The sequence below is a fragment of the Epinephelus moara genome, chromosome 20 (genome assembly GCF_006386435.1).
Source record: "Epinephelus moara isolate mb chromosome 20, YSFRI_EMoa_1.0, whole genome shotgun sequence".
Lineage (NCBI taxonomy): Eukaryota > Metazoa > Chordata > Actinopteri > Perciformes > Serranidae > Epinephelus > Epinephelus moara.
The window spans coordinates 27,679,802-27,696,684 of NC_065525.1; the positions used below are offsets into that span (position 1 = coordinate 27,679,802).

Genomic DNA, 16,883 nt, shown 5'->3' on the forward strand with positions numbered 1-16,883 from the left:
TCACCACGGGCAGGATGCACTGTAGAGTCAGCACTCCGGATGATAGCATGACAATTATTTTATAGTGGTTTTTGGCATTCGGGCTTCTTGTTTTGATTATGTAATCAACATGCTTATTTTTGTGGTGAGTGAGCTGAGCTGAATCACAGTGCATTCTGGGAGCTCTCTGTTTGACCTGCGTGTTTGTTTTTCCGGGCTGTGTGCAGCAGGCTCCTGCCTGTACCCAAATATCCTGAACGCATGGAACACATCATGGGACTGCAAAGTCAAGATTTCTCTGTTTACTTGTGCAAATGCGTGTCTGAGGGCATTTGAGCGTGTGCCAACTCTGTGGGCAAATAGACTCCTAGAGTGAGTGTCCAAATATTGAAATATCACCCAATGTCAAGACTGTTGGAGTGTATAATTTTTCGCCTTTTATGATTCATTAAGAGTATCAGTGGCCCCTCCCAAGCCTGAGAGCTATAATCACTGAGAAGGGTCTCAGGGCAGTTGGCATTAATCAATGAATGTTGCGCGCATGAAAAATGATCTGTGGATGTAGAAAAGTGCTGCTGTTCATTAGCGTGAGAGAGAAAAAGAGTGAGAGACATTTCTATAGCATGTCACATTTGAGGACCAGTGGCACAAAAGGCACATTTCAGCTTTGTAGCCCAGACCAATCAGAAATGTACTGCTTGGACGAGCCAGCTCAATCTGGTGTGTCTCAGCTCTACTGAGTCCGGGGCTGAGCTCTCTCAGCTCACTCCCATGCATGCACAATTGCTTGCATCCAATTCATTGTGCTCTTCCAGCTGCACCAATTCACGCCACTGCCAAGGCAAACATAGAATGATAAGCCTGCGAGCGCAAAAAGTTAGATGACTGGTGGGGAATCACGAGGAGCAACGAAAACAGTAATCCAGATCAGTTTTGGAGATGGAGTGGGAGGAGAGAGAACAATAACAAGAGTCTCCCAGCTGTTGGTATCAGTAATTTGATCTTTTTGTGTTCATAACAGGTACTCAGTTACACCATGAATGGGGTGAGCGCTGCTTTTCTTTTTAGCGAAATGTTCAGCTGATGAATCCCAAGCACCCTAATCTGCCCCCCCCCTCCCCAGCTTTTCCATTTCCTAATCAGTCACGTGAATCCATATTTGGGTTTAGAGATGTGGGACTGTGCATTTCTTTTGTCTATGTCAGGTTTTCCCACACACATCATCTGTCCCTCCTGCCTGGGCTCATTACTCCCTGCTCTGCCTGCTCCTCCTCCTCCTGCTCCTCCTCCTCTTCCCCCATGCTACTTCCATCCCATTCTCCACAAGGAGCTCTAGTGGGGCACCGCAGGCACAAAAGATGCCAATTTTTAAAATGCCTTATTTGCCCAAATGGCTAGATACACAACTAAAGCAGACATAATAACTGTGGGAACGTGTCCACTGAAATGTTATCTTTTTCAATTTACCAAAATTCAAAAAAAGAGCAAAATGAGGACATACTGAGAGCTGAAAATCTTTCTATCATTGTCACTATCGTTCTAGTAAAAGCATGAGTGTGAAAACAGTTTGTGTGAACTCTCCCACACACAGAGACACACAATCACTCTGTTGAATCCTGTTTATGACCCAGCCCCTGCAGAACAATAGCTCCCTCTTCTTCTTCTTCTTCATCTACAGTATTTGTGAATTTTCTAACTAGTCCTGATGCGGCACCAAAGTGAGAACAGCTCTAATGGAGGAGAGTAATGCACACAGAGCGCTCGCTGCCGTCTGTGGCATTTTAACCTCACACTGTCACGAGCTACCTCCCTGGCTCGAGTGCACGGGGGAGACAGACCTGGGCGGCTGATCCATCAGGTATTGTAGCTACAGTTATGGAACAGTGAGTGGACTTAATCCAGGGAGAGGGCCTACCTATACAGCAAGCTAGATAAGGCAAATGAAGGAAAAATATCCCCTGCCCTGCTGGTCACCACTGAAGCAGGGTAATAGGGAGATGAGACGGAGGGAGGAAGGAGGAGCAAGGGAGAAACGCTCAGGCAGCCAAGCTGAGGAGATGGCACTCATACAGCCCAATCTGTCAGTCTGACTACCTTGCCAGATACAGGGTGGCTCACACAAAATCACACACTTTTTGCTAAATACCAAGAGACAGTGCGGCTACACACACAAAAACAGAAATTAATGCTCGAGCAAGCACACATACAAACTTGTGGAACATGCTGTACTGAAGCAAACGGCGTCATGCATCTCCTGTAATAACATTAATTATATATTTTCTTTAAAAACCTTGCTTTTCGGTTTCTCACCTGTCTTTTTTTCCTCACAAAAATCTGCTCCTGCACACTGTCAGCACTTTTTTCTACAAGTGTTAAATTAAAAAATAAATCCACCATAAGCGTCGATACTGTGTGGGCCTATTTATCTCCCTTAATTTTTCTCCTACGCGCCCGTCTCAACACAGGTGTGCAAAGGTCTCTGCCCTTGTATACTTCTCTTTCTTTACCACATATTTTGTTTACTATTAAAACATTTTTTTATTTGAACTAACTGGCTGCTTGACTTTCCAGTAGAGGAATGATTTAAATTTTGGGGTTATACAATAATTTCTTGCCAAGAGTTAGATGAGAGAAACGGTAACACTTTCATGTCTGTATGGTAAATATAAAGCTCTAGCCAACAGCCTTAGCTTAGCTAGCTTAGCATTACAACTGGAAACAGGAGCTCTGTCTAATAAGCCAACGACAGAAAGCTGTGGGGTGATCAGGAGGTATTGGACCATTCAACAAGCAGCTCTGACAAAGTATTCTGGCTCCTTAAGCATATTACTTTAATGACCAAGGCGGTTTCATTTCAATCAAGCTAAGTGTTGGGACACCCCTGTGGATAGATGATGGTTAAGAAGATACAATATAGCAGCATTTGATTCCAGCTGGGGACTTTTTTTTGCACGTCATGCTCCTTTCTCCCCCCTCTTGTTTTCCTGTCCGTCTCTATCCAATCAGCTTTCAGTATAATGATGTTAATGGGATACTTGTGGGTAGCATGTGTAAATGTACTGTGGTGAATAAGGCTGCCTCCTGAAAGCTGAAGATCTAAATCTCATCAGTTCGTGACCCCTCAGTTGACTGAGATTCCTAAAGTCAAGCAATCAGAGTTTGTTTGTTGTTTGTTTTTTGTCAGAGTGTGCAGTGTACTTCTGAGGATGTTTCGGTCCCCAGAATAAGCTGCAGAGTGAGCGCTCCTCAGTGTCACAGCAGCTGCCCACAGAATGAGAGGCTTTGCACCCTAAGGCTCCAAGATAACATTTTCTTCTTCCTTCTGCTTAGGAGTGATAAATTTATAGCTTACAGCAACCTGATACGATACAGTCTCTGGCTTTTGTATGATATCTTGTGTCCGCAAACGTTGTTGCACATTTCCGATCCGTCGTTAGTTTAGTTAGCATGTATTAGCTTGGAGGGCTAAGTTTAGATTATTAAGTGAACGTCACTGTCACCCAAATCGTCCTGTCGAACCCCTTCAAACTCTCAAACTCGATATGGAAAAAAGTCTACGTGGAAAAAAACAGTCTAATACTCATATTAAACTGACAAACCTATTTGACTGACATATTTGTAATTTGGTTAAACTCCCCTCCATCTTACCAGCGCCCAGATCTCCCTGCTCATATCCCAGCTCAAATACAATTTTCACTGGCTTGTGCACTGTTGCTACCTACAGAGTGTACTTCTACGTTTGTGAATGCCCGCCACCACAGCAGATACTACAAGAACAGAAGTAGCTTGTGAAAGAGACCCGTCTCTCTCTCTATCTCTTTCAAACTCAGACCAAACTGTAAAATATAGGCAGTACTGATTGAATATAAACCAGGATTCTGTTAACTGTATTGTCTATTTTATTGCCTAAAAACCTACTTTAGTGAACTGTTTGGCTGTAATACGAGAATTTGTGAGCAAGAAGTGCCATGCTGTTTCCTAAATTGTAAAAAGAGGCTCTAAAAAATTAGATCAAACGGTACAAGTAAGCAGCGCTAATAAAATCTGAACCAAGATTCTGTTACTGTGTTGCTTATTTTTCACCTCAAATGCTTTTAAAGAAACATATTTTAGCTCACAGATTAACTGTCACTCCAGATCTTTAGTTACTATATTGTTTCCTGTGTCAGAACGTACAAGCTTGCATTTCGTCACCCATCAGCTGGAGCACTGAGTACATGCAGTGCACGTACAGCGCAGGGCATTCTAGTAGCTCTAAATTCAATACCTCTTGAGCAAATGCAAATGCTAGGGTCCTTCTTCTCTGTTTTTTCTGGTCACGTAGCACCAATTTCAAAAGTATTTGCATCTTTGTACTGCCTAGTTTTACAATAAGACCATCTTTACAGTAGTGAAATAGTTCTTTAAGGGTCATTTGGAGCACACACTGCAGGTCAGCTCCACAGGGTCTGTTTAAGATGAGAGCAATTACACTCCATAGCTGTCAGAATGCTTTGAACCCATTATTGCAGAAGCGATTACTCTTCATCTGTGTAAAATCATGGTGTGGAAAGATTAATTACTCTTTGGAATGGTAATGATGTCTGTCAACAGGATAATTTGCCAAGAATTCGCTGGGAGTCTTCAACCGAATGCGATTGTGTGACCACTGGAGGTTTAATGTGAGGATTAGTGGTGGTGAATGCATTTCAAGATGCCAGGGAGGGAAAAGGGACATTTTCTGTCTGAAAAAGTAAAATAAAATAACATCAATGGAGCATGAACACATCAAGACAGAGACTTTGTTCGACAATGACAGTAAGAGCTGGGAGTGACCTCAGGGGGCCGACCGCGGGGTGAACTCTTGACCTCCTCTGCAAACAAAGTCATCATACGTTATCACGACTCCACACACCATTGCTCTGCAGAGATAATGTCACAGAGCACCCGAGCCACCTCAGATCTTTCACATCAGCACCTTGGTGCTTCAAAACACTATGGCAACTGTTCACAAGCGTAATCTCTCCTGGGTGTGAGATGCAAACAGGGCTAATATGTTTGAAGAGACAGCAGTGATCACATTTCCAAGTGACTCCTTGCATCCTGCTGGGATAACCGAATAAAGGATGTTCTCAGCAAACCACAATCCTGCTTTCAAAACACTTGATCCTAAGATGACAAGCACCGGGCTATCCATTATGCAATAGTCCCCCCTTTCTCCATTGCTAATCTAAACTACAGCAAGTTCTCAGGATGGGATTAACAGTTTCTTTCTCGTCTCTTTGCTTTCAGAGGACAGAAAGGTGGTCGGATGTACCTCCAGCAGAGCTATTTACTTTTAACAGAATGCATCGTGGCACCTACTGAGAGTGGGAGCGGCAACAAGACAGCGAGGGTCATCGAGTGGCGAGGGGGGGGATGAAAGCAACAGAGAGAATAAAAGAAAGCGACTGCAAAGAGAACATGGATCAACACGACGGGACAGGATGGTTATGCAACATCATACATGGACACGTTACAAACAGATGCGGTGTAATCATAAACATTACAAATGCACCACCGCTGCCTGAGTGTTAAAAGTAACACGTTTATTAAGCCATCCCTGTCACAAATGGAGAACTGAAGAGTATATTAAGTATAAGAAGAGTGTTGTGAGGCCATATTACAAGCTCTTTTCATCTCTCTTTCCCTCCTCTGCTTCCTTTCTTCATCCCTCCCCCATAAAATCCCTGATTCCAGACTAAACCAATCCTCTGTCACCAACCCTTCATTCTTTACTATGTAGGCCTCCCATCCCCACTGTTTTTCCCTTAACACACACACACACATAGACACATCCACGCAGGGCCTCCTCTCCTCTGTGTGACCTTGACTGGCTAGCACTCCAGGGCTTGTTCTTTGCTTCTCCCTCTCCCTCTGTCTCTCTTGCTCTCTCCATCTTTTCACGCTCGCCTTCACTCTATTGTCTGCCTCTCTACCTCTTGCTTTCTATCACTCCTCCCCAACCCGCCGTCCGGCTGATTTTAACAGGCGCTGTCCTTTTTCCTCCTCCCTAAGACACAGAGGAGAAAGGGAGAAAGGGACAGAACATGGCTGAGAGAGGAGAAGTAAAAGACCTCCCCCTCCTCCGCAATGATCCAGTCAGCTAAGAGCGAGTCCACCCTAAGAATAACTATCAACAAGTCTCGTACATAGATCCGGTCTTATATCTTATAATGTGTCATATTCAAAAACAGGACTTTCATAATCAATTAAAAGGAGGTCAAATGGGTCAAATTAAATGACAAAATAATTGCGATACCCAGCTAGGGCTGCATCCGATCTAACAATTACATTCACTGTTGATTAAACTGTCCTTTACTTTCTCAATTAAGTAATTGGTTGTTTGGTCTGTAAAATGTCAGAAAATGGTAAAACAAAATGTCAATAAGTGTTTCCCTAAGCCCAAGGGATCATCCTCAAATGTCTTGCTTTGTCCACAACCCAAAGTTATTCAATTTACTGTCACAGCAAAGTAAAGAAATCAGAAAATATTCGCATTTATGAAGCTGAAATCTGAGAATTAAGACTTTTTTTTTCTCTGTAAAAAAACAACTCAAAATCAATTAATTAAATAGTTGACAACAGGTTGATTAATCGTTGCAGCTCTATATCCAGCATAACGTACATTACATAAGACTAACTTCACATTATGTAAGTGAGGTATTGCAACCATTCTGCAGGGCATTCAATAAAGAGTCATTTCTTTTTCCTATTCTTTACAAATGCAATTTTATTTCTTTGCGGCGTATTTTGCTCAACGATTCAAAGTGTGATTACGCTTTGCTCTAATCAGCTGATACTGCTTCCTGTTTCACCAGGGAGGATGATGAGCTCTCTCAGCGGAACAGTGAAACAGCAGGTCCAAATCCATGTTTCATTGCAGGTGCTCCTACAAAAGCATCTAATTGCCTCCATTGCAGCATTGTAGCCTGATCCCCTGACTCCCGTGATCCTCGAGATTTTCCCAATGGCTCGGCTCACAACATACATCTGTATAATAAATTGGAGTTGTTAACCGTTTGAATATCCATTCAAAGCTAAATAAAGTTGAGCTCAAGTGATGGAGTGATCTGTTAAATGTCAAACAGGCTGATTAAGCGCTCTCTACAATTATGCTATTCCCTTTGCCAATTTATGTACCTTACATATCTAAAGGTCTCTGCTGCGATTGTGTTCGACAATCTGATGCTCGCAGACTGAATCCACTGCGTTTAATTCAGGCGTTGCTGTGAAATATGACATTTTCATCTACTCTATAACTGATATCAACACAGCGAGCTGACAGGACCACAGAATAGCTCGCGGCGGCTTTATGCTTTAAACAATATTAGGAGAGAAAATAGAGGGCATCATGAATGAATATCTCCAGTAATCTTCCTTTTAAGTTTGATCACAGAAATATAGACTTGTTGAATGCCGCTGTTAAGCCCATAGCGATACCTTTTCTCCCAGCATCCGTCTCTTTTTCAATTCATTTTGCTCTAAGAGGCATGGACATTACAAGACTGCCACAGCAATCCCCCCAAATAATTTCCCATCCCACATTAGTAAAACAGCCATGAAGTAGAGGGACATCATCAATTTCTACAGGGCAATAATAACAAAGAGGTTAGGAACTCACAGTCTTCTGCTGACACTTATACTTCACACCATGTTAAAGACTCCCCGCAAATTCCTTCAGTTTCACATTTCATTTCCTGAGCAGTTAAAACCCTTTGATGCATACCGAGACACCATACAACACCGAGCCAGTACACCAAGACCTGCAAAAACCCAGGGCATAATGAAGGCCTTTTCATTTAGCCGTAAGTGACTACAGCAAATCAAACCTATACAAAATCTGTGTCCACACCTTTGAAGAAGTGGTAACAAAGTCAGAGGCCCACAACTAGAGAGTTGATTACTTTATTTCAGTAAAAGCCTGCAGCCATGCTAATATGCTCCACCTGTCAATGCTAACATGCTGATGTTTACCATGTTGCCATCTTAGTTTAGCATATTAGTAGGGCTGCACCTGACTCAGAATTATACCAGTCAAACCAGCTTCAGTTGTTCAATATTCAACTATTTGTTCTTTTTATCCATACAGAGTGTGAAACTTTAAACAGGGTTCAGCAGGAGGTTAAGTGTGACAGTAACATTCGGGTAATTTCAAGATAATTATGCTAACGACGGATTGGAAATGTGCAACAACATTTTTGCCAGCACTAGATATCAAACAAAAGCCAGAGACTGTATCGTATTAAGTTGCTGTGATGCTGAATTCCCACTTCTAAGCAACAGGCAGAAGATAACGTTATTTTGGAGCCTTACAGTGCCTCCACCAGGCAGCCACCTCTGTGTCTGCAGCAGCCTGTACCAAAGAGTAGCTTGTAAGTGAAGAGCGCTCACTCTGCAGCTAAATCTGGGAACCAAAACGCCACCAGAAATAGCCTACACCGCACACTGACGACAGCTCGACTTGAAGCAACCTCAGTCTACTGAGGGGTCTTCAACTGATGATTTGAATCTCAGACTTTCAGGGGGAAGCCCTACATATTAGCATGCTAACATTTGCTAATCAGCAGTTCACACACAGTACAGATTAGGCTAATGGAGATGTCATTAGTTTTGTGGGTATTTGGTCATAAACTTAAGTACAGGACAAGTTAACAGTTGGCCAGATTATGGTGCTTGATTTAAACATTATAAGATCACTGAAATTATTCTAACTCATCCTCTGGAGATCATAAATGGCTGTACAAATTTTCATCATAATCCATCTAATAGTCGTTGAGATAATTCAGTCTGGACCGACCAACATTGCCATCTCTGGAGTCACTGGCATGGCTAAATAAGAGCAGTTAGGTCAGAATTAGGTCACTCAGTCTTAGAAAAACAGAGGAAATGTCCATACGCTATCTTATAAACGTTTGTCTTTTGAAACATTCCTGGTATTCCTCCTACTTTGACCATATCAAACCTTTTAAGGTTGCAGATCTAGTACACAGATTAAGTCTACCTGAGGATGTCTCTTACTGCGGGCCCGGATGCCAGAGTCACGTCAGTTAGATTGGTTACCCCTGGCCAGAGATTTAGAGTCCAGCCCAAATCCCAGGCCAGCACCAACCTAAATCAATAGCGAACCTGACGTTTGACTTTATATCATATTCAAGAGGTAGATAGTGTGAGATGCCAGACAGAGTACAGGACCACACATCAAATAAATTTAGGGCAATTTGTCCCTGATGCACAAACTCTGTCTCCAGACTTAGCATCACAAAAAGGAGGGAGATAACAAAATGTCGACACACGGTAGGATAATACCTCATGCACCAAAGCAAACAAGTGACACACTGTACAGATTTCTTCATTATTTTTGGATTTATAACATTATAACTGTACTGTTCTGCACTGGACTGAACTGGACTCTGCAATAAGACAACAGGGGAAAATGTCCTGAGGTGACATTGCTGCACCATGAGAGGCCATAAAGCGGTATTACTGATCCACCTCTTGTTGTCAGTTATACAGATCAGGGTGATTACATGCATAATACATGAAGTCAGTCAACCACAGGTTCCCTCTCAGAACACGTCTACCCAGACCTAACCTGTACCTGAACCTTTCTCCCTCAGTGCAATTGATCGATAAAGGCATCAGCTCCCGTCCAACAATCTATTACAGTCAGTTCATCAAAACAGTCATCAATAGATGAAACTGGAAAGCTCTTCATTTAGTGGTCCCCTGCTGTTTGACAAGCTGAAAACTGCACTGTGTTTCAGTTGGAAAGAAACCCTCCGGTTTCTGGCTTCAATTCCTGCTGAAGTGGGAATAGAAGTGAATCTGTGTGTCACAGACATTTCTCAAGTCGGGACGGTCTTCTACTTGTGCATGGGGTGATGATGCCGCCTGCCTGACAGATTTTTCACACTTGCTGGTGATAGTTAAAAAGGAGAAACACACACTATCATGTGTAAAGCCCCATACAAACCCAATAAATAATTCACTGAGAAAAGAAAAATGTGGTCAGTTTGCATAATTATCATTAATTAAGACAGAGTAGGTATTGTTGTAAGAAAATATTGCTTTATTTCTTCATTGTTTCAGTTATTTTTTAAGGCAAAAATGTCAAATATGTGCTGGATCCAGCTTCTTTGATGTGAGGATTTGTTGTTTTTCACTGTCCAATATGACAGTAGACTTATCTTTGGATTATGGACGGTTGTTCGGACAAAAAAAATAAAAATAAAAAATAAGTTTGGAGATCAAATGTTGGGCTGTGGGAATTTAAATGGTCTGTTTTACTTTCTTCAAGCATTTTAAACTATAAGCTATCAATCAATTAAAAAAATAGTCGGCATATTAATAGATAATTGCAATAATCTTTACTTCCAGCCAACAAAGATGTATCCTAATCATAAACCCCATAACCTACCACCTCTAAATATCTGTTAACTGTTGTACAGGCTTATGCATTTAAATAGTCACAGTTTCTACGTCTTTATTGTGTCTGTGATCTGAAATACTATTTATATGGCCTATTTCCTAAAGCGTTCACTTTTTTTTTGCCCAAGGTGGGTGACTGCCACACCCATCACAAACAGGAAATTTGTTTCTGTTTGCCTATATTTAGTTTTGTGACTGTTTTGTTCAAATTCCTCATTTTCCTCCTCCTCCCCCTTCCCCTACCGGACTGTATTTGTAGGGCATAATCCCTCCATAGGACTCTGGGCCGTTCTCTCTTTTTCTCATGTCTGTGCTTTTTCTTTATGTGTGTATTAATATTTTTTGTAAACTGCTGCCATTTTGGCCAGGCCTTGCTCGTAAGTGATCAGTTGATCTCAATCAATCTGCCTGGTAAAATAAAGGTTAAATAATAAAAAAAAAACACACACACATTAATCCACTGAGTAAACATAATCTAAATAAATTCTTAAACTGCCCTCTACATTAAAGGATACAATGTTTTTTAAGGAATATTGTCAAAGAAATGCTGGCTGTGTGTGGGCTGAATGGTCTGAACATCCGCAGGTTGTCTGTTAATGGCCTACAATCAAACCCTGCAGGAGCCCACACTGCTGCATTTTGAACATCAGTAAGTAGTCTAAATAGTTGTTGAATGTTTTCCCGTGGGTATAAATAACGAGCCATTTAGCCGTCAGACTTAAGAAACGAAAGTAGGGTGCCACTTATCCCCAGAATTCACCCCTTTCTACTTTCTACAATTTACTTTTTTAGGTTCAGTATTGATTGGAGACCCCTTCTAGTCTTATTTCAGATGTTTATTTGGCGGTAGCCGGCAGTTTGTGTGATTGTCAGGCTCACATATGATCAACCTGTTTGTCCTCACCCCCCTTTAATCCTCTGAGGCCATAATCAATATATCCCTGGTAGACCTTTCTCCATCTCCCTGGCACTCCACCTTGAGACGCGGTGTGAATTTAAAGGCCACAGCAGTGCGGCGAGGGAAACACCCGCCGGAAAGGAACACCCACTCACACAAATCAATTAAAGGCGTGCCAATCAAGCAGTGTCCTCCTCACTTAAAAGTGTAGCCCCGACACATTAGTAGTCAGCCTACTCATAACTTTACTATGATAATTGCAGTCCATTAATCCCTAGCAACAGCCTTTTGTCTTCGCCTGAGCTGAACAACAGGTTTTCTGGTACAATTTATTTGCAGCATCTTGCCTTCAATAACTTCACCACCTCACGGTAATGCTCACACCCGATTCTCCAACCTCACCTACTGTAACACCTGCAACCTGCAACCAACATGACCTCCCGGATCTGAAGTCCCATACACTAAACAATGTGTTATGTTGCAAACACTTCCCTTTGCATCTTCCTTTGACCTTCAACAAGAAAAGAGCTAGCCACACTTGCAGCTCTGTGAGGCTGTACCAAAGAGGCACAATGGTGCTTTGAGCTAAGTGACAACAACTAACATTCAGACAGTAAATACAGAAATGAGTCCTTAAACCCGGAAATGAGTTAGCATTTTGCCACTCCCAATTCCCTTGTCTCAAAGTCAGTGGGTTTTTTAATGGGTTTTTGGTTAGATGCCTGGAATAAGGTTTGTGGTTAACACACGCTTGAGAGACAACATACAATTTGTCAGTAAACACCATACTCATCAATTTTGAAGCTTTTAAATGCTTTCAAAAAAAGTGGTTGCTTACAAGTGGCTAAATGAGACATCACAGCTTCATGTGACTGCGGTGTAAGTTTAGGCTATAGTGTAATGTCAGCTTTTTACTTCTAGCAACTACATTTAGCCTTTAAAAATCATAAAAGTGGTGTTCATTTGTGAAGATTATTTTGCCGAATAAAATGTGAAAGTATCATAAACCTTTGTTTGCCAAAGAGCTTATTTTCTACAATGTTATCTTATCATTATCTTATCAAAATCCCATGGAAAAGTCCCTTAGGGTTTTTGATGAGGGAACCAGGGTGACACTAGCTTCAGCGTCAGCCTACAGAGAAATGTCATCTCTGGAGCACTCTGTAATACTTGATAAGCATACTAGCATTATAATTGTATGCATGACAATGTCAGTAATGTCAGTAAGTCAGTTAGTTTAGTGTGCTAGTATTTGCTTCTTAGTGCTAAACATAAAGGAACGGCTAAGGCTCGTAAAATGAGGCCCAAAAATGTTGTCTGGGGAATATAATGTCTGTAACATTACAAAATTCAATGACAGTTAATGTAATGGCTTCCTTGGTTAATAATATGGAAATTTAGATGTTAACTCACCTCCCTCAGCTGTGAATGGACTTGGCAAAGATGCATATCCTGTCTTGTCCCGGTAAAAAACAACGCCCCAAGCTAGCATCAATGGGTGCACAGCTAGCTAATGCTAATTACTTACTTCCAAGAAAAACTTATGGAGTGTAATTCTGTTTAAATTAGCGTCAGTATGATTTTTAAAAGGGCGACGACTAAAAAAATTTTAAAAATAGAAGCTGACATCTATTATCCTGACTAAATCATGAGTAGTTTAGCCAGGCTATTGCTAGTTTGTGACAACTTGCAATCACTAACGTTATGATAATATGCCAAGCTAGCATCAACAGGTACATGGCTAGCTAATGCTAATTAGTTGCTTTCAAGAAATGTATGGTTTGTAATTCTGTTGAAATTAGTCTTAGTATGATTTTTAAAAGAGTGCCAACTTCAAAAATAGTATAACTTAAGTTGGCATCTATAATATCCTGACCAAAATATAAGTAGTAGCAAATTCATTAGCTAGGCTGTTGCTAGCTGGTGACAACTCGCAACCACTATGATATGCCAAGCTAACATCAACAGGTACACTGTTAGCTAATGCTAATGAGTTCCTTCCGAGAAAACTATGGTATGTATTTCTGTTGACTTAGTGTCAGTATAATGTAAAAAGGGTGACAATTAGAAAAATAATAAGTTCAGTTGGCTTCTATAATATCCTGACTGAAACTTGAGAAGAGGCAAATTAATTAGCTAGGCTATCGCAAGCTTGTGACAACTCGCAACCACTGGTCCAATATGCCAAGCTAGCATCAACAGGTACACTGCTAGCTAATACTAATTAGGTACTTCCAAGAAAATTATGGAATGTAATTCTGACATTAGTGTCAGTAAGATTTTAAAAGGGTGACAACTAAAAAAAATATTGAGTTAAGTTGACATCTATAATATCCTCACTGAAATATGAGTAAAGGGAAATTAATTAATTGGGCTAACTTACTGCTAGCAACTGACAACCACTGTGATAATATGCAAAGATAGCTAAGATAGCTAATGCTCATTAGTTACAGCCAAGAAAATTACAGTATGCAATTCTGTTGAATTTAGTGTCAACGATTTTAACCGGGTGACAACTGAAAATAATAAGTTAAGTTGGCATCTATAATATCCTCACTGAAATGTAAGTAGTAGCAAATGAATTAGCTAGGCTATTGCTAGCTAGTGACAGCTCGCAACTTCTATCATGATATGCCAAGCTAGCATACACTGTCAGCTAATGCTAAATAGTGACTTCCAAGAAATGTATGGTATGTAATTCTGTTGACATTAGTTTCAGTGTGATTTTTGAGGATGACAACTGAAATAAGTTAAGTTGGCATCTTTAATATCCTGAGTGAAACGAGAGTAGTAGGAAGCTAATTAGCTTGGCTACTGCTAGCTAGTGACAACGGTTACCAAGGCAGCCAACAAGGTCATCTGTAGCCACAGCAGCCTGAAATAATGTTAGGTCAATCTGAGCCTGAGGGGACTTTTTATACTACATATTACTTTAATTTCATTATTGGGACTTGTGTGTAGGTCAAACTAATGTGACCTTACTGAGATTTTTTATTGAAAATGACAAAAAGCCATTTAAAGAACTTTTTGGACGTTATTACACTGTATACATTATACTCTAAACATAGTAATGATTGCAGCTTCAGGGGTGGCTTCATCTGTATTTCTGTGAGCACATACAGGGGCTGCTCTCATCGCCAGCCACCATCCTCTTCCTACCCACGGATGCTGCTGCTGCTGCTGCTGCTGCTCGCACACCTCCCCGTACAGTATCATGTTGTTGTCCGTGTGTGGTGAGCTCACATTATCTCACATCACAGGGAAATGAACAAAAATGGCTCCTCCCACTCTGCCTTTTGCTCTCTTACACCCCCCTCCTCTCCTCTCCTGCCTCCCCTCCCTCCTCCCCGGTCCTCGGTAGCAGCAGGTGTTATTCTCCTATAACCTGAAGATTTAGGTGGTAATTAGCATTACCTCTTAGCCCCAGAGAGTTATTTGTGCTTCATGGTAACAGCAGGGGACACGAGTCGAGTGTGTTCCTGGGCACCCGATGAGAGAAGAAATCACGCCTCAAAAACACGTGGGAGAGATTACTCAAATATGCCTCCTTTGTACCCTCTTTACCCCTCTCGCTGCTGCACGGTTATCTCTCCCCGTTAAGCAATAAGCTGCATTTCGTGAGTATTTTTTTTTTTTGCAGGATGTCGGAAGCTGTGGAGCTCCATAAATAACCTATATACACTTGGGTTTCATTGTAGCTAGAGGCTTTGACCTTGTGTTTTGTTGCCCTTAAGTAGGTGTTGTAAATGTCAAAAATACTGGCAACACAAGGCAATGCACACCGGCACAATTATGCATATGATAAAGTGCCTCTGTCTACAACAGGTTCACAATTAATCGTCCACGGTGCATTGGATTAAATGCAGGATTTGGGCAAATGATAAGCATCCTCCTAGGAGGCAATTAACTGCACTGATATTACATAATGACAGCCCACACTTTCCACTAACATCACCGGTGCATGCCACAGGATAAGGCTGTCTTTACAAAAATGACATATATATATACGTGGTGGTGGTGTGACAGTACATCCCCACCTTTTCATGTCAGGCAGTCACCTCAAAGAGAAACAGCGGGTCAGAAATGAAACACCTTGAAACTGTCAGGATGCTCTTCGCAAAGAGTGGCAATTCTTGACAGGATCTTACCTTTGCTATTGTCCTCTTCCCTGTTCAGATACATGGCTGTTACTTCACTCCGAGGCAAATACGATGGCGTTGTCTCAATTATTTGTTGGTACTCCTCTGGCGTGTATCGTGAACTCCGCCGATGTGGTTTGTAGTAGTAGCTGTTTATTGTTTTGTTGCTCCTCAACAGCCTCTCCTCTCCTCCTAGTGGATAGGTGGGCTAACCAGTTTGAGACTCTCACTATCTCCCTCCCTCTCCTCTCCCTCTTTCTCTCTCCCAGCCTCCGTCTCTCTCTGTCTCTCCCTCCCTCTGTCTCAAATAACCACTGGTTCACTGTGGCTCAGAGGACAAAATGGGAAAAAGTGACTTTTTGCAGCTGCTGTTAGGAAGTCTGTTTGCTCTGCTGCCACGTGCCATTGTTGATTCTGTTTGTGCATTCATGTGTCATGTTAAAAAGTACTGCTTTGCGTGTAATGAGGAGATTCAGGCAGGGCTTGCACCTGGGTTGCATGGTTTAATTGGGAATCTCATTAGTGATGAGAGAAGTATCCAGATATTTGTAATGAAGTAAAAGTACCAAAGTAGTCAATTACATGCAAAATTATACTTAACTACAACATCGATCCTCTTAAAGTAAAATAACTCATTATATATAGTCTTTTTTTTATTTTTTTTATTCATTTACGTAATTCCAACGTCCCCAAGATTTCACAAAAATGGCATAAAATTCAACCACAGAGCCTTACAACTGCCATAAAATATACTGTAATATTTTATTGGTTTATTACCACTGATTCATTAGCATTTTAATGTTGCACCTGGTCAATGTGGAGCTAATTTTAGCTGCCTTGTATGCTGTAATTGTAATTAATTTCCAGCTATTATTCAATTGATTAGTCATTTATTGAGCAAGAGTGCCAACAGTTGACTAGTTCCAGCTTCTCCACTGTGAGGATTTGTTTTTTCTCAATTTATTTAATTATAAAATGAAGATGTTTCTCAGATAAAATAATACATTTGAAGGCACAACCTTGAGTTCTGGGAAATAGGGATGTTACTTTTGTGTGACAATTCGTCAACGTGATAATTGCAGCCCTAAAAGTATGAAGTAACTGGCAGCTGTCAATTAAATGTGGCACAAAATATTCAATATTATAAAGAGAATAACTGGGAATACTCATGTAAGTGCACATATTTCAAAACTGTATATGTGCAGTACTTGAGTAAACATATTGAGACACTTTCCATGACCATATTTCTTAACCACAGTGACAAATGAGTCATTAGAGCTACAACATCCTGTGTCAGTTAACACTGCTATAAGGAGAGAAGAAGACAAACCCATCTGGCCCTGTCACTTCAACCATGCCCCACCTGCTGCACACCCATATCCTTATCCCTTATACAAATGGTTCTCAGATGGCCCTGT

General features: G+C 41.2%; 1 protein-coding gene across 1 annotated transcript in view; it reads right to left on the reverse strand.

Annotated features, from left to right (window-relative positions):
* The window catches only part of syt7a (synaptotagmin VIIa), a 112,324-nt gene extending 96,668 nt beyond the window's left edge, over positions 1–15,656 (reverse strand). Inside the window, exon 1 of the mRNA XM_050073527.1 lies at positions 15,475–15,656. Coding sequence (XP_049929484.1) covers positions 15,475–15,508 — 34 coding nt within the window. The 5' untranslated portion in view covers positions 15,509–15,656. The remainder of the gene's footprint in view (positions 1–15,474) is intronic.
* Between the last annotated feature and the right edge of the window lie 1,227 nt (positions 15,657–16,883).